At 39.7% G+C, this 18,946-nt stretch overlaps 1 protein-coding gene across 6 annotated transcripts in view; it reads left to right on the plus strand.

Annotated features, from left to right (window-relative positions):
• PTPRM (protein tyrosine phosphatase receptor type M) overlaps positions 1-18,946 on the plus strand; it is a 746,259-nt gene that overhangs the window by 445,451 nt on the left and 281,862 nt on the right. For all 6 annotated transcript variants that reach the window (XM_004275949.3, XM_049698267.1, XM_049698268.1 and 3 more), the window contains exons 10-11: positions 6,099-6,300; positions 9,068-9,170. In XM_004275949.3, coding sequence (XP_004275997.1) covers positions 6,099-6,300; positions 9,068-9,170 — 305 coding nt within the window. The remainder of the gene's footprint in view (positions 1-6,098; positions 6,301-9,067; positions 9,171-18,946) is intronic.

Consider the following 18,946-nt stretch of genomic DNA (forward strand, 5'->3'; position numbering starts at 1 on the left):
GGGGAAATTGACAGTAACACAATAATAGTAGGGGACTTTAACACCCCACTTTCACCAATGGACAGATCATCCAAAATGAAAATAAATAAGGAAACACAAGCTTTAAATGACACATTAAACAAGATGGACTTAATTGATATTTATAGGACATTCCATCCAAAAACAACACAATACACTTTCTTCTCAAGCGCTTATGGAACATTTTCCAGGATAGATCATATCTTGGGTCACAAATCAAGCCTTGCTAGATTTAAGAAAATTGAAATCATATCAAGTATCTTTTCTGACCACAACGCTATACAAGATGTCAATTACAAGAAAAACACTATAAAAAATGCAAACACATGGAGGCTAAACAATACACTACTAAATAACCAACAGATCACTGCAGAAATCAAAGAGCAAATTTAAAAATACCTAGAAACAAATGATAATGAAAACACGACCACCCAAAACCTGTGGGATGCAGAAAAACAGTTCTAAGAGGAAAGTTTATAGCAATACAATCCTACCTCAAGAAACAAGAAACGTCTCAAATAAACAACCTAACCCTACACCTAAAGCAATTAGAGAAAGAAGAACAAAAGAAACCCAAAGTTAGCAGAAGGAAAGAAATCATAAAGATCAGATCAGATAAGAAATAAATGAAGAGGAAATGAAGGAAAAAATCGCAAAGATCACAAAATCTAAAAGCTGGTTCTTTGAGAAGATAAACAAAATTGATAAACCATTAACCAGAGTCATCAGGAAAAAAAGGGAAAAGACTCAGATCAACAGAATTAGAAATGAAGAAGAAGTAACAACTGACACTTCAGAAATACAAAGGATCATGAGAGATTGCTACAAGCAACTATATGCCTATAAAATGGACAACCTGAAAGAAATGGACAAATTCTTAGAAAAGCACAACCTTTTGAGACTGAACCAGGAAGAAATAGAAACTATAAACAGACCAATCACAAGCACTAAATGGAAACTGTGATTAAAAATCTTCCAACAAACAAAAGCCCAGGACCAGATGGCTTCACAGGTGAATTCTATCAAACATTTAGAGAAGAGCTAACACTTTTCCTTCTCAGAATCTTCGAAAATATAGCAGAGGGAGGAACACTCCCAAACTCATTCTACGAGGGCACCATCACCCTGATACCAAAACCAGACAAAGATGTCACAAAAAAAGAAAACTATAGGCCAGTATCACTGATGAATATAGATGCAAAAATCCTCAACAAAATACTAGCAAACAGAATCCAACAGCACATTTAAAAGGTCATACACATGATCAAGTGGGGTTTATCCCAGGAATGCAAAGATTCTTCAATATATGCAAATCAATCAATGTGATACAACATATTAACAAATTGAAGGATAAAAACCATATGATTATCTCAATAGATGCAGAAAGAGCTTTCGACAAAATTCAACACCCATGATAAAAAACCTCCAGAAAGTGGGCATAGAGGGAACTTACCTCAACATAATAAAGGCCATATATGACAAACCCCCAGCCAATATTGTTCTCAATGGTGAAAAACTGAAAGCGTTTCCTCTAAGACCAGGAACAAGACAAGATTGCCCAGTCTCACCACTATTATTCAACATAGTTTTGGAAGTTTTAGCCACAGCAATCAGAAAAGAAAAAGAAATAAAAGGAGTCCAAATCAGAAAAGAAGAAGTAAAACTGTCACTATTTGCAGATGACATGAAACTATGCGTAGAGAATCCTAAAGATGCTACCAGAAAACTACTAGAGCTCATCAGTGAATTTGGTAAAGCTGCAAGATACAAAATTAATGCACAGAAATCTCCTGAATTCCTATACACTAATGATGAAGAATTTGAAAGAGAAATTAAGGAAACACTCCCATTTACCACTGCAACAAAAAGAATTAAATACCTAGGAATAAACCTACCTAAGGAGACAAAAGACCTGTATGCAGAAAAGTATGAGACACTGATGACAGAAATTAAAGATGATACAAATAGGTGGAGAGATATACCATATTCTTGGATTGGAAGAGTCAACATTGTGAAAATGACTATACCCCCCAAAGCAATCTACAGATTCAGTGCAATCCCTATCAAACAACCAATGGCATTTTTCACAGAACTAGAACAAAAAATTTCACAATTTGTATGGAAACACAAAAGATCCCGAATAGCTAAAGCAATCTTGAGAAAGAAAAACAGAGCTGGAGGAATCAGGCTCCTGGACTTCAGACTATACTACAAAGCTACAGTAATCAAGACAGTATGCTACTGGCGCAAAAACAGAAATATAGATCAATGGAACAGTATAGAAAGCCCAGAGATAAAGCCATGCACCTATGGTCACTTTATCTTTGATAAAGGAGGCAAGAATATACAATGGAGAAAAGACAGCCTCTTCAATAATTGTTTCTGGGAAAACTGGACAGCTACATGTAAAAGAATGAGATTAGAACACTCCCTAACACTATACACAAAGATAAACTCAAAATGGATTAAAGACGTAAATGTAAGGCCAGATATTATAAAACTCTTAGAGGAAAACATAGGCAGAACACTCTATGGCATAAATCACAGCAAGATCCTTTTTGACCCACCTCCTAGAGAAATGGAAAGAAAAACAAAAATAAATGGAACATAATGAAACTTAAAAGGTTTTGCACAGCATAAATGAGACAAAAAGGCAACCGTCAGAATGGGAGAAAATGTTTGCAAATGAAGCAACTGACAAAGGATTAATCTCCAAAATATACAAGCAGCTCATGCAGCTCGATATCAAAAAAAGAAAAAACCCAATCCACAAATGGGCAGAAGACCTAAATAGACATTTCTCCAAAGACGATATACAAATTGCCAGTAAACACATGAAAGGATGCTCAACATCACTAATCATTAGAGAAATGAAAATCAAAGCTACAATGAGGTATCACCTCACACCAGTCAGAATGGCCATCATCAAAAAGTCTACAAACAGTAAATGCTGGAGAGCATGTGGAGAAAAGGGAAACCTCTTGCACTGTTGGTGGGAATGTAAATTGATACCACCACTATGGAGAACAGTATGGAGGTTCCTCAAAAAACTAAAAGTAGAACCACCATATGATCCAGCAATCCTACTACTGGGTATATACCCTGAGAAAACCATAATTCAAAAAGAGTCATGTACCACAGTGTTCATTGCAGCTCTATTTACAATAGCCAGGACATTGAAGCAACCTAAGTGTCCATTCACAGATGGATAAAGAAGATGTGGCACAAATATACAATGGAATATTACTCAGCCATAAAAAGAAACGAAACTGAGTTATTTTTAGTGAGGTGGATGCACCTAGAGACTGTCATATAGAGGGAAGTAAGTCAGAAAGAGAAAAACAAATACCGTATGCTAACACATATATATGGAATCTAAAAATAAAAACCAAATAAAAGCAATGGTTCTGAAGAACCTAGGGGCAGGACAGGTATAAAGATGCAGACATAGAGAATGGACTTGAGGGTATGGGGAGCGGGAAGGGTAAGCTGGGACAAAGTGAGAGAGTGGCATGGACATATATACACTACCAAATGTAAAATAGCTAGCTAGTGGGAAGCAGCTGCATAGCACAGGGAGATCAGCTCGGTGCTTTGTGACCACATAGAGGGGTGGGATAGGGAGGGTGGGAGGGAGACACAAGAAGGAGGAGATATGGAGATATATATATACGTATAGCTGATTCACTCTGTGATACAGCAAAAACTAGCACACCATTATAAAGCAATTATACTCCAATTAAAATGTTAAAAAAAAAAAAGAAAAAGAAAGAAGTTTAGAGAAGAAGGTGTAGGCAAGTCTTAAGCAGGGAACTCAGAAGTTTGAACTTTGTCCCGTACGCATTTGTATCCCATTAAAGTTTTTCATAAGGCCAGTCCTTATGCTAATTATACTGCATCCTCACTGCTGGGTTGGGTCTCCCCTCACCACCAGACTGCTACCTTCCCCCCGGCAGGTACTGTGTTTGAATCACCACATGAGACCCCGGCTAGCCCAGAGTACAGTGCTTGGCACACAAGAGACGTGCAGTGAAGTTGCTGTGAATGAGGGAATTAATAAATTTGGAGGAGCAGTTATGTTGTCACAGCTTAGATCTGCCTTCTCTACCTCTTCTCTGGAGCTCTCAGGATGGAGTTCAAAGTGCGCAGCTAAGCGCAAAGCAGTGACATTGAATTCCCCCGACGGCAGCTGCTGGTGGACGTGGTCTTGTCTCTTGACTCAGAGGAACCTCATGAGGGAAGCCCATGAGAGGGTTAACAGCAGATCTTCTGCCTGACTCTGATGGTGTCATGCACGGCGGTGATTAATATATACAGCAAACATTTTCTTGCCAAAGCGTAGTTGACTCAATCTAAATATTCTTTCAGAGAGGTCTCCTTAATTATAATGACATGCTATAAATATAAGAAGAAAGAATGTCAATTATCAGTTGGTATAATAACAGTGTTAGTGTTCATGCACATAAATTATCAGTAACTTTAACCTATCTAAAAGCAAGAAAAGTGCTCAGTTTTGCAATTTAAAACTTTTGAATATGCCACATTTAAAAATTATGCCTTTACAAGGAGGATAAATTAGTAATCACCCCTAAAATGCATGTTCTTGAAGAGTTGATGAACGACTTAGAGTGACTTTTTTTTTTTTTTTTTTGGTGGTACGCGGGCCTCTCACTGCTGTGGCCTCTCCCGTTGCGGAGCACAGGCTCCGACGCACAGGCTCAGCAGCCATGGCTCACGGGCCCAGCCGCTCCGCGGAATGTGGGATCTTCCCGGACCGGGGCACGAACCCATGTCCCCTGCATCGGCAGGTGGACTCTCAACCACTGTGCCACCAGGGAAGCCCTAGAGTGAAATTTTTTAAAACATCATTTGAAAGGGCAAAATTTAAAGACACCTATGTTATATTTATTTTCACACAATCCAGACTCATCCAGGGTGATTTGAACACCTGTCACGTGGCAAACATAAAGCGTCCAGAATTGCACTGTGTCCAAAATGGAAACTCCTAGTCATTCAGAGCAATTTAAATTTAAATTTTAGTTAATTAAAATAAAATGATTCACAGACATAGAAGAGATACTTATGGTTACCGAAGGGGGAAGGGAGGAAGGGATAAATCAGGAGTTTAGGATGAACATATACACACTACTATATATAAAATAGATAACCCACGAGGACCTACTGTATAGCACAGGGAAGTATACTCAGTATCTTGTAATAACCCATAATGGAAAAGAATCTGGAAAACAATATGTATATATGTATGTATAATTATACAATCACTTTGCTGTATACCTGAAACTAACACAACATTGTAAATCAAGTAACTTCAATTTTTTTTAATGATTTTAAAAAATAATAAAATGAAGTAAATTTTTCGGTTCTGCCGTCTCACCGGCCATGTTTCTAGTGCTCTGTGGCCACTTGGGGTTAGGGGCCACCACACTGAATAGTGCAGAATAGAGCATTCCCATCCTGACAGTCCTATTGGACAGCATTGCTCTAAAGAAAAAAGTAAATAGGACATATTGCAAACACCACAGTCACAGCATTAAGGGCTACTGACATGCATCTAGGATTTATTTTTGGAGGAGGTATCTTTGCCCACATTAAGGAAAACGCTTAAAAGTGCCCTTTTTACCAGCATACGATAATCCTATTCAGGGCAAAATCAGACTCTGGCCCCTGGATGAGAGATGAGGCCTTCCCCTTGTCAGGTCCTTATCTGTTTGAGCTGGTTGTCTATTTTGTTATTTTGTTTTAAGCCAGCTGTAATGTAGTTTTCCAACAAGACACTTTGAAAACAAACAACTTCAAGGTATTAGCTTAAACCTGAACTCATTCTTTATGTTCTAATCTACTGGCTTGCAGTTCCTCTGTCTATAAAAGTAATAACTCATCACAGTTTTGGCTGAGTTCCTGTGCCCGTTCACTGGATCCAGGATTTGAAGAGTCCAGGGGAGCAGGACAGCTTATCATAAAGCATCTGACAGTGCATACATCAGGAGGGCTTATTGGATAAAGATGCAGTCTCGGTCGATCTGCCTCAGGTATTTCATCACATCCGTCTTCTCTTACAGATCACCTACAAGGCAGTCAGTTCCTTTGACCCAGAAATAGATCTATCCAATCAAAGTGGAAGAGTTTCAAAACTGGGAAATGAAACCCACTTTCTGTTTTTCGGACTGTATCCAGGAACCACATACTCCTTCACCATCCGAGCTAGCACGGCTAAGGGTTTTGGACCCCCGGCAACAAATCAGTTCACCACCAAAATATCAGGTATCGTACATTCATGAGCTGTGTCTTATATCAGAAGTAGCATTTGGGTACTTTCTCATTCCCATTGTCAGGTCTGCAGAGCTCACCCAAACGTACACGTAAATTCATGTTTTTGTAAGTATGAAAATCGGACTTATGGAATTCAATGAAACGCTGCAAATGTTTATCATTTGGGAGCTTCGGATCGTTGTCCTGCGTCAGGAGGTAGGCACTGTTTTAAGAGTGTGTGTCGGAGAACTCAGACATGAGCAGGAGATGCTGTTCCCAGCACTCTCAGCCCTTCGCAGTCCCAAGTTCCCAGAGCAGCAGTGTCGGGAAAGTCTCCATAGCGAGGTCTCTCACAAGGGAGTGCTCAGCAGAAAGGCAGCGTTATGTGGAGTCCCTTCCAGAAGGCTCAGCCTTCCGTGGGACCTTCACTGTTAGCAGTTTCACGTCCTCAAGAGAGAGGCTACTACAGAGGGGGGGCACCAAGCACTTACATCCGCCAGCTTGTTTCTTGTAGAGACTCAATTACACCATCCAACAAAGGACATAATTTGGGAAATATTTCTGGGCATGTGCACCTGTGCAGAAAATGTCTTTGTGCTTCAGACTAGAGGAAATGGAGTTGCCATCTGGTGTGGGATATGCAGCAGCAATAAACACAGTTCCAGGGGACGTCTTTCCTTTTCCACGTTTTCCCCTTTGGATCCGAGTAGGGCAGTATTTGGGTTTGGGCTGTGACTGTTTTGGTTGGGGGTAGAAGAGCAGGAGGCAGGTGATGGAGTAACTTCTCATCAGTCAGGGTCAGCTAAGTAATACTTAGCCTGATTTTTATATCTGTTGTCCCTCATCCCTAGTTCTATGAGAGATTTTCTTTAGGACTGAAGGAAGGGAAGGAAATACAGCACAAGTACTCTAAGCCTTCTACTAGGTTTTGAGGGAGGAGTGAGGTTTGGAATTTTGTTTTTAAGCAATTATAACTTAAGGGATAACTTTGCATTGTGTAAGAGTTAATTTATGAGCACAAACTTAACTTGAAATTTAATAGACACTTGATGTTTGATATAAGACATTAGCTTGTAAAAACAACATGGAGAGTTGGAAAAGAGGAAGGATACTTCAGAGGTTAGGAAAATGACATAAGTTGTACAGATGCCTGAGTAGAAAGACCACTGGGCCTGGAATCAGAAAATATGAGTTCTAGTTATAATTTTTCCCAGTGCTTTTTCTCTGATCTTGATCAAGTGAATTTACCCCTGGATGTAAATTAAGATGATATTATCTGTTTAAAGAGGTAATGTGTGCCAGTGTACATACCTCCAAGCCCCTTTTTTGGTAATTTCTCCCTATGGAAGCCATATTTCAACGATTATTATCTTAAAGAGGCTATTCTTTTAGAAAAAATAATTCACTTTTACCATTTGTATTAGGTAAAAATTCTGGTTGGTGTGAGTCTGGCCGCTCCTAGCCCGCCAAGTTCAACAGTTCTGTCCCGAAGCAAAGCCAGCTGACATTTTAGTTAGCCTGCAAAGGCTCATCAAGAATAACTATTTGATTTTTATGGTTCAAAGAAATTACGGATTCTGGGCCCCTATTTTCTACTTCCATGGACCTCAGAGAACTACTCTGTATCCAAAATGTAGCTCTGTGTTATGAACTGGAGTTAATTTTTAACAGAATTAGAGCTAATTTTAATGCTGAGAAGATCCATTGAATGGACCTGAGCTATAACCCATGTCTTTTACATAAAAGCTTCTTGTATGTAAGAGATTTAAAAAACGATACTCGCCAGACTGGCCTCTACTGTCCTCATCAGGGACCCGACCTGAGGGCCTTACAAAGGCCGGTGCTTCTGCGGCCCACGTCACAGCCTTCGTGCAGCGATGTCTCTTGTGCACCGTGAAGACAGAATTGCGAGCTGAACAATCTAGAAAGCAAAGACTGCCAGGAAATGGCCTTGGAAATGGGATCCGCCCTGGGAAGAGGGCTGACATTTGTAGAACTAGATTTGCCCGTCTCTCTTTATCTATTATCTCTTTGAATTCCCGTAATAACCCTGGAGGGTAATTTCTCCTATTTTGATAGATGAGTTAACTGAAGCTTCAGAGAGAATTACTGTGCGTAAGCTCTCATTGCTGGTCGAAACAAAAGGCAACAGAAAGTCAAACCCAAGCCTTTCTTACTTCAACTCAGTATCTTTTCCTCGGTTGTGCTTTCCCAGAGAGCCCACCGGTGCCTCACTAGGTCCAGCCAGGCCCTCTGACTCCTGAGGACCTCTTCAAATCTCTGGATAGATATTTGGTACACAAGAAACCTTGACTTAGATGGGAGAACTGAAATGATCAGTTTTATGATCCCAGTAATTATTTCTTAAATTTGCATTTAATATTTTAAGAAAAGCATATGTACAGAAAAGTACACAAATTAAATTTATTTTACAATTTACAATTTAATTACAGTGATGTACATGTATGGATGGATGTAATGGCTACACCCATTTAGCGAGAATCCGAATCAAGAAACAGTATTACTAACACCTCCTAAGCACCCCCTCATGCCCCCTCCCAGGTTAAACTCAAGACCAAAGTCAACACATGATGGTTTTAACAGCTGTCCCTGATGTTCTGGGTTGGGTAGATATGTAAAGGCTGTTTGTGGTTGGTTCACAGAGGCAATTTAAACTAAGTGTGCTGTGTTTTTAATGCTCATTGTAAATGAAAGTAGAAAGGAAATGGAAAAGACAAACCAGAAATCATGAGTCTCCTATCTCATGCATCTTCCCCAGCACCCTCCATGCCGGCTTATGAACTTGAGACGCCCTTGAATCAAACCGACAACACGGTGACGGTCCTGCTGAAGCCTGCACACAGCAGAGGCGCACCTGTCAGGTACCAAGCGGAGAAGGGGTGGTTTTAGGTGAAAACTGAAGTCATCTCACGTGTGTTTTCTGGGGATTTGCTACACGCCTCAGTCAACATGTAAACCCATATCCCTATGAACTCTAAGTAAAAGATAGGACTGAGGGGAAGGATAGGGTTTTGATGTGGGGTGATCAAGTATTGTGTAAAGAGTTTGATTCTGATGCAAGTGGGTTGTTCTTTGAAGATAAGGAACAAAAACCCCAGTCCTTATACAATTACTCAGCCATAAAAAGAAACGAAATTGAGCTATTTGTAATGAGGTGGATAGACCTAGAGTCTGTCATACAGAGTGAAGTAAATCAGAAAGAGAAAGACAAATACCATATGCTAACACATATATATGGAATTTAAGAAAAAAAATGTCACGAAGAACCTAGGGGTAAGACAGGAATAAAGACACAGACCTACTGGAGAACGGACTTGAGGATATGGAGAGGGGGAAGGGTGAGCTGTGACAAAGTGAGAGAGAGGCATGGACATATATACACTACCAAACGTAAGGTAGATAGCTAGTGGGAAGCAGCCGCATAGCACAGGGAGATCAGATCAGCTCAGTGCTTTGTGACCGCCTGGAGGGGTGGGATAGGGAGGGTGGGAGGGAGGGAGACGCAAGAGGGAAGAGATATGGGAACATATGTATATGTATAACTGATTCACTTTGTTATAAAGCAGAAACTAACACACCATTGTAAAGCAATTATACTCCAATAAGATGTAAAAAAAAAAAAAAAAAAAACCCCAGTCCTTTCGGAGGTGGCTTTCCTCCTAAAAGGTAAATTGCTCCCTGTAATTTAGTTACCCAAGGTCAGGTGAGCCCTATTCCTTAAATGGACTTTCATGGAGTGCTTTTGTTTGTTTTGTTTACAGGGAGTTTTAAGTCCTTAACCTTCAGTAAATTGGCTAATCTCTCAATTGAATATGTGGTTTTTTTTAAAGAAACAGGTGATTGGAAAGATGATTGTGAAGTCTTTATTTGAACAGATTTATTTGAACAGATTTAAGTTTATTACCATGATGTAGGCCTCATTTCTCATCGTGTGATGATTTATATAGCTAAGAAATTACAAAGTATAACTTTTACCATGAATGAATAAAATAAATTTATTCTTCGTAGGAAGGAGCAAAGGAATGCCTGAATAACTCTTGAGTATGAACTTGTCATAAGCTCATTAATCTATATAAATGAAATTTCTACTTGTTTCAGAGGGATTCAGATATTTTGTACTAACAGAGTAGATTCCCTTGAAAATAACCTATTCCTTTGAACAGCGTTCTCCAAGGAAACATTTGCATTCACCATTAAGGCTACAGGGCCGGGGGTGGGGTTCCTTTCCCTGTGCCTTTTGTAGAATTTTATTTCATTAACCTTTTGAAACCTGGCCTCTCTTTGATCACGTTTTCACTACAGTATCCAAGGCGGATCCATTGGACTTCTTTCTGCCTGATAAGATACGTAAGTTTCAGTTCACAGACTCAAGATGAAAAACAGACAAGCATTAGTTGATAGAGAATTCACATTAGGGTAGAATCACAGAAACTTTTATTTGAAAACCCTGCAAGATGATATGAAACAAGTTTTAGTTTGCTGACTTACTCAAAGTAGTAGCCCACGTAAGGGATTTCAGATCGCCACTCATAGGTGCAGTAAGTGAGAACACTCTGAAATATGTAAAAGCTCTGTTCCAGAGGTAAGATATTATTTCTGCAAGAAAAGCGATGCCACTCACTGCCCAGGCCCTTTGGGTTGATTTGTTTGGCACTGAGGGGTTGCACGAACTGAATGACCCCAGGCTCACCCTCATTGGATGGCTTTCCAAGACCCGAGCATACCTATGGCTGCGGGTCAGACTTTTTCACTCCAGAAAGCTGAATTATTATTAAATGAAAATTGACGCTCTGACTGTGGCCTTGAGAACATCATTTGTTTCTGACCAGTTTGAGTTGCCCAAACTCAGCAAAACAGGCCGTTAGGACAGGAGTCCAGGTTCTACTGCAGAGGCATCTCGATGAAATGAGAGGGTAGAGGTCATTCACTTTCAGAGCCTCCAAACTGAAGGAAGCTGAAACCCTAACCATTTCTCCAACACTCTACTTTATTCTCATAAAAACTCCTTTCACACATTTTCTATTCTTGTTGCTTCTTTCCTTCTAACCCTTTCAGTTGGATTGCCATCCTCATCTTTGTATAGATCTTTCCAAGTCTAAGTTTTCAAATAGCACTTCTTTGGGCAATCCATGTTAGTCCTGTCCCCAGAAACCCTCTTCTTATCTTTTTAAAGTGTCAGTTGTGTCCCAAACGACTACCCATATTTCCCATCATCTGCCTTGCTAAGGCACGGTTTTGTTCTTTTCCTTTACACCTTTCTAGTTGTTTTTGGAGACTTTGAAGCCTTACTACTTAGTTAGTTGTAGACATCCTCGGGCTTTGTATTCTTATGTCTATAAAAATAGAAATTCAGATGCTGGTCAGGGTGTCTGAGACGCAGGTCTCACATCATTTCAGCAGGCCCAGCTCTAACTCTGTGAAGATTTCAGTTTATCATGTCACATGCTCTTTCACACCTGTCATACTGCCTGATTTTCCAAGTTCAGCACTGCTTTGCTTTTATGAAACATCATCTTGTTACTGGCTAAGCATTCCTGGAATTGACTGGGGTCATTGTGCATTCTGCCTCTATGATGCCCTCTTCTACAGTGTTAGCAGCTTGAAATGAACAAATTTACAATCTATATCCATCGTGGAAATGTACAATGCTAGAATCAAGATCAATTCTTGTGGCAAACAGTTCAATAAGCATTACAGGGAAATCCACTACAGATGCCACCTTTACTGGAAGGATGCTTGTCTTAAAAATGGGTAAATTTTATTGGCACAAATTTGAGAGAGGAAATTATCTCAAACTCACCTGTCAAAAATATTTTTTTTTGAGAAAAGTGAATATTCTCTTCAAAGGATTCATTATTATAGTACAGCATAATGCGACTGATTATCTATTGAGTAGATGGAAGACCAATATATCTAGAAAGACTAGTTTGGGAAAAAAATGTCCATAATACTCTCAGTCTAAATGGGGTATATGAAAATTTTCAATTTCATTTAATGTTTAGAGAAATAAGAACTCTGATTAGGGACTCATAGGGACCTAAAATATAAAGCCATAATGTAGATTGAAACATTTGAACACATCTGGAAATTTGCAAAATGCACATGTAATCAACTGCAATACAAGAAAGCTTTTCCCAAATGGTAAGATAAATACTAGAAGAAGAAATGGAAGTGAACATCTGTTGGCTTTCCTGGATTTTGCACAGCATTATGTGTTCAAAAATACTGTCATTGTGTGATTGCAAAAAACCCATTCTTTTGATTGATTTGATTTTTCTTTAATCCATATTCATTGGTGTTGGAAATTCAGTCATACTTCACTGAGGCACTTTACTAAGTGAGGTGCTTGTATACTGATTCCACTACAAACACTCAGCTTGGTTAATGCGGATTCTTGAAATTGCACTAAACTCTCAGTGTAAATGATTGTTGTCTTTTTATCGATCAGCGCATCAGCTCTGTCACATAAAATTATTTAAATCCTGAGATGGCCAGGAAGAACACAAATTCCATCATTCCAGCCAGTAAACTAGCACCTAGGACAGATTTTAATGTCTGTTCATGGATTCAATTTTTTTTCTTTAATAAGACAGGGAAAAGCTTAATTTTCTTTTACTCATTTAGAATCACCTCATTTCTCTCTCTTCTTCTCCCCACTGTTTATTACATGCAGACAGAGTCCAACAGAGAAAACCCTAATAATTTGGCAGTAAAAGAGCAACTCTAAATAAAGAATGAGTTTTACACTAACTGTGGTGCTTTTCTTGCACTAACAAAAGTTCTGTCTGCGATTTTACTCTTGTGATGTATGTCTTTATATATAATCTGCTGTGTGCAGTAACCCTCATTAATGATGTTTTATACCTTCTAATGGGCTGTGGCTTGAGACTCAATCACGTTTTTGTAATTCAAATGACTCTCATTTTTGTTCCTTAGGCATTGTTGCTTTAATTTGTTCATAAATGTTTTGCAGCTCGGTGTCTTCTTAATTAAAACTCAGTGCTTGAATATGTTAACTAATTAAATATTTTGATATTCATTTCAGTGGAATGTTCAAAGATTACCAAATCATTCTTTGATTCATTCATTCAGGAGAAACTGTTGAGTGGGGAAAACATCTATTACAGTCGTGTGCGTACAGGGAGGGATGGAAGGAGGGCAGTAATCACAGCAACAACCAAAACATTAACACCAAGACTGAACCATGTGAATGTAATTTTAATTCATGGCAGCCACTTTGTTCTTCTAATAGTAAAGTAGTCCAGATTATTTCTTTTTAATTTTATTGAAATATGGTTGATTTCCAATATTGTGTTTAATTTCTGCTGTACAGCAAAGTGACTCAGTTATACATGTATATAATTTTTCATATTCTTTTCCATTATGGTTTATCTCAGTATTGAGATATGGTTATAGTATAGTTCCCTGTGCTATACAGTAGGACCTTATTTATTTATCCTATATATAAGAGTTCGCATCTGCTAATCCCAACCTCCCAGTCCTTCCCTCCCCCTTGGCAACCACAAGTCTGTTCTCTATGTCTGTGAGTCTGTTTCTGTTTCATAGATATGTTCATTTGTGTCATATTTTAGATTCCACATATAAGTGATATCATATGGTATTTGTCTTTCTCATTCTGATTTACTTCACGTAGTATGATAATCTGTAGGACCGTCCATATTGCTGCAAATGGCTTTATTTCATTCTTTTTTATGGCTGAGTAATATTCATATATATTATGTATATATACACACACACCACATCCTCTTTATCCATTCATCTGTCGATGGACATTTAGGTTGTTTCCATGTCTTTAGCCCCAATTATTTTAATGCTGTGCATTGGCAGTCATTGGTGACTTATACTGTGGCTATCCTCTAAGTTGAATGCTTCCTCAACAGTTATGTTTAAAAAGCAATTTGTGAATAGTTTCTGTTGCTGAGAATTGGGGCCAAAATCTTAAAGTAAATAGGAACTTCACTACCTTATGAATGGGGAAGAGAGGAGGCATAAGGAATGGAAGACATATTTTGCCTAACTTTTTTCAACAATGTGTCCTAGGTAAGTAAGGTTTCAAATGAGATAGGAAATATTTCTTGTTAGTAAAAAGCAATCATAAATGCTTTATTCATCCAAAACACCTCTGATTTAAAAACAAAAAGACTTGTATCATGTAACACCTGCAGTTTCATATATAAGTCAAGAATTTATTTTTATGTACTATGTCCAGATTTTTATTAAACTGATCTTGCCTTGAATTTTTTCTCATGGTAGACTGCAAATGTGTGCTATTCTCATTTACTCCTAACACTTTTTTCCTTATGCTGCTTTGTTTTACGTGGTAAAGTAGGAAACGTTCTGATATTAAAGTGTCATTGTTAACTTCAGTATTTCTTGAGTTACTCAAATTACTCATCAAATATTCTTTTGTAACAAATGAGACAGAAAATGAAAAAGGCATTAAAGGATGCTATTTTTCTCATTATACAGCTCTCTGTCTTTTGAAAAATCCACTCTTAGTCTTCGAAGAAGGTGAAGGACAAGTTTTCATTCCATTGAGGATAAACAGGCAGTAAAGCAATTGTATTTATTTTAAGAAAATGTGTTATATTTCTCACACACGTTCCATTTGATCCTGGAGCTGTATGGGAAACGAGCTTTATTCTCTTTGTGGGCCTGCACTCATGGCCCCAAGCTGGGTATCACACAGCAGTTTTTGTTAAAGGGACTCAGCGTGAGAGTGCCAGGGAGTCTGTGACACTTGCCACCTCGGATGGGACAGTGAAACTAACTTTTGTCAGTAAAAGAAAGGAAAGAGATCATTATTACTAATGAAAGGTAGGAGATAATCATGCATTTTGTTCTAAGAAGTTTCCTATTTTAGGAATTACAATTGTTGACATATGATTGACTACGGTTTAGAAGTTTGATGTTAGGAAGTATGGACCAGATCCTTTTTACATTTTTTTAAAGCAGCAGCAATCTGTATGATTGTCTCCCCTTTCTAAGTCCCAGGAAAGACATTATCACTGCGTTGTCACCACCTTCTTGGACACCCCTTTCTCTTCTGCTTCATGCAAGGAGCCTTTGAGCATTTCAGCATTATAGGGTTCTTGTGAGGATTAAATGAGGTACTGTATTTCAAATAGTACTTCACACACACTAAATGCTACGTAAGTGTTTCTTCTTGCTCTGGCACCCTTCAGGCTGTAGCAGTAGGTGGTTCTCATTGTTTCTTTTCACACGACCAGCCCTGGGCCTGTACCTTTTCCTTTGTTTGTCTCATTCTCTTCAAATCTGCTATCACGAAAAATCTAATTTGACATGAAAAATAAATTAAGAATTTAATAAGTGTGTCTATCAATAAAATCCTAAATAGAATTCCTATAAATTCTAATGTCTCTCCTGCATTTTAAATTCTGATTGCCTCTGGTTACCTGTTTATTTATGCATTTGCAAGTTTTGAGGAGCTGATACTATAGGTAATGAACTCTCCCCCGACCCCAGTTCTGTACAACAGCTCTTTAAAAAGGTTAGGTGTTTCCATGTTGACCCCTGAGTCGTTAGCTAATTATGGTCTTTATCAGCTCTAAACTTAAGTTTATGAATAAATTTAAGCATAAAACAAAAGGAAACCAATCTTCTGTTTAGAACCACTCTAAAAGTAAAGTTTGCAACGTGCCATACCAACGAAGAGTCCATGAGACAAGTAACTTGCTTGGCTCAATGGGGTCTGTTGTTGTCTCCACTCTCGAAGAATCTGCTCCTCCTTTCACTTTCTTAAAAGAAAGGTATCTGTTATTCAAGTACCATTTTATGGTCATTCAATCATTATGATTATATTAGAATTTATTCTCCAGATTCTAAAAATTGTCCTTTTTTTTGAATTTTATTTTATTTTTCTGTATAATTACCTGTGTTATACATATTAGTGTATACATGTCAATCCCAGTCTCCCAGTTCATCCCACCACCACCCCACCCCCACTTTCCCCCCTTGGTGTCCATTGGTTTGTTCTCTACATCTGTGTCTCTATAAAAATTGCCCTTTAATCAGAATAGTTTTATCTATTAGTTTGATCTTGGCTCAGAGGAACCAGTTAAATAGCGATTTGCAAATATTTTATTATTTATCCATAAAAAAATTTATCTCTTTATATTACTTTCTTGCTGGATGAAAGAAAAAACTGTAGTGTAAAACCTTACAATGCAAAGTTTACCTTAAGATCCAAAGATTCTGTAATTTAAAAGTAGCTTCAGGGACTTCCCTGGTGGCATGGTGGTTAAGAATCCACCTGCCAATGCATGGGACACGAGTTTGAGCCCTGGCCCAGGAAGATACCACATGCCGTGGAGCAACTAAGCCCGTGTGCCACAACTACTGAGCCTGCACTCTAGAGCCAGCGAGCCACAACTGCTGAGCCGGCGCTCCACAACTACTGAAGCCTGCATGCCTAGAGCCCGTGTTCCACAACAGGAGAAGCCACCGCAATGAGAAGCACGTGCACCGCAATGAAGAGTAGCCCCTGCCCACCGCAACTAGAGAAAGCCAGAAAGCCTGCGTGCAGCAACGAAGACCCAACGCAGCCAAAAGAAAAAAAAAAAACTAGCTTCATTTTAAATTAACCTATTATAAATCAATGTATAATGTTCAGATCTACCCAGTACTTTGCTCTAAATTAATTGGAAACTACTGAATCTATCAGTAATGAATAAGCAATATCATTACGGCCTAAAAGATAAGACAGTATCAGGTGTCACGTGTGGTCTTTTGGATGGGCAGAATCAGTCTTCCATCCTTTGACATAGGCAGGAAACTCTTCTGATATTCAAATAATTACTCTGAATATGCATCACATGAATAGCGGACCTAACTTTCTAAAATGACTCCCATGATACAGGGAAAGAACATACTCTTTGGAGTAAATAAACCCAGTTTCAAATCCCAGCTCTCTCAACGACCATCTATGTGATGGTTACAAATCTCGTAACATCTCTGAGCCTCAGGCCACTCATCTTTCCAAAGCAAGGGGTGACGCCACGTCAGCTCACGGAGCTGCTGCTGTGGTTACATTGACACAGTAGACACTAGGTTCCGAGCACTGTGTGACTCCCTGGGGATCCAGAGGGGCCTGTTGTGGGCTCTGTTCTCCAGGGGGTTGCAGTCTCGACACATGAGCCCAGCATGTGCTCTGGTCCCCTGTCTCGCGTGCTGAGGAGCCTGAGGGCGGGGCTGTACCTGGGGTGGGGGGTGTTGGGTAAGATTCCAGAGAGGAGCTGAGTCTTGACAGATGGATGTTGCCCACAGGATGTATGTCACATGGAGACAGGAGGTTACGTGTGTGGCAGGGACTAAATACTGAGCAAGACAGATGCATCCCAGGAGGGCGGGGAGGACCAAGTTGGCCTGCTCTGGTGATGAGAAGTGTGATATAATTAGAGAGGGGTGGGATGGCGAGATGGGAGAAGCGGAAGGGAGATCAGGGGTAGATTGATTGATTGGGCGACCTTATGCTCCATACCAGGGGGTGGAGATGTATCCAATGGGCAGTGAGCAGGCATTCCAGGGACTTAGGTAAGGAAAAAATGTAGGGAAGATCAGCTGCAGCCGTGGAGGGTGGGTTACTGGGACGGGGCATAGGGCAGGTGTACAGGTGTTCCTTTTCATCCGCCCAGTTAAGGCATCGCTAACGCTTAGGAAAGCGATCTTGTACATGTCAAATGCTAATTTTCATTAGAAACGGGACTTAGGGGAACCAGAAACATTTAGCTCTTTTAGAAGAAAAAAAGAGAATGTATCGCCTAATCAAAGTGATTGGTGATGTTAACCGTTTAAAATATTGTTAAAGTGCATACTAGGACACTCAAAATTGAAAAACTAGCTCAGCCATGACTCTCTGGTAATTTACTGGAAATTACTAATCATGTGAATATTTTTAATTAATTTATTTATTTTTGCTGTGTTGGGTCTTCGTTTCTGTGTGAAGGCTTTCTCTAGTTGTGGCAAGCAGGGGCCACTCTTCATCGCGGTGCGCGGGCCTCTCAGTGTCGCGGCCTCTCTTGTTGCGGAGTACAGGCTCCAGACGCGCAGGCTCAGTAGTTGTGGCTCACGGGCCCAGTTGCTCCGCGGCATGTGGGATCCTCCCAGACCTGGGCTCGAACCCTGTATCCCCTGCATTAGCAGGCAGATTCTCAACCACTGCGCCACCAGGGACGCCCCATGTGAATATTTGTAAATCCCAGTTTTCATAAGCAGTAAAGAGGTGGCGTTGTTAGTCCTTCTTGCTCAGAAGAACCTTCTGGACCTTTGTCTTTTTGCTTCTCTCTACCTTCCTTTTACTGGATCACCCTAACCCCTTTGCCCTGAGCCTGTGCTAGGCACTTTGGGGACCATTGTGAAACACACTGGGGTGTGTTTGCAATGCCAGTGAATGGATGAGACGGCGTCTTGGCTTACTGAAAGAGCGCCAAAGGAGTGAATGCTCCAGGACGCGTAGTGGATGAGCGTGGCTGACTCTTGGCTAAGGGACAGGGAAGACTCAAGGTTTTGATCACACCGTTTCTCGTTGTTCTCATTCCTGTACCCAAAGGAACCCATGGTTGTCTCTGCAAAGATCAATGTCTGAGGTTGGACTGCA

The sequence above is a fragment of the Orcinus orca genome, chromosome 15, assembly GCF_937001465.1.
Source record: "Orcinus orca chromosome 15, mOrcOrc1.1, whole genome shotgun sequence".
Taxonomy (NCBI): domain Eukaryota; kingdom Metazoa; phylum Chordata; class Mammalia; order Artiodactyla; family Delphinidae; genus Orcinus; species Orcinus orca.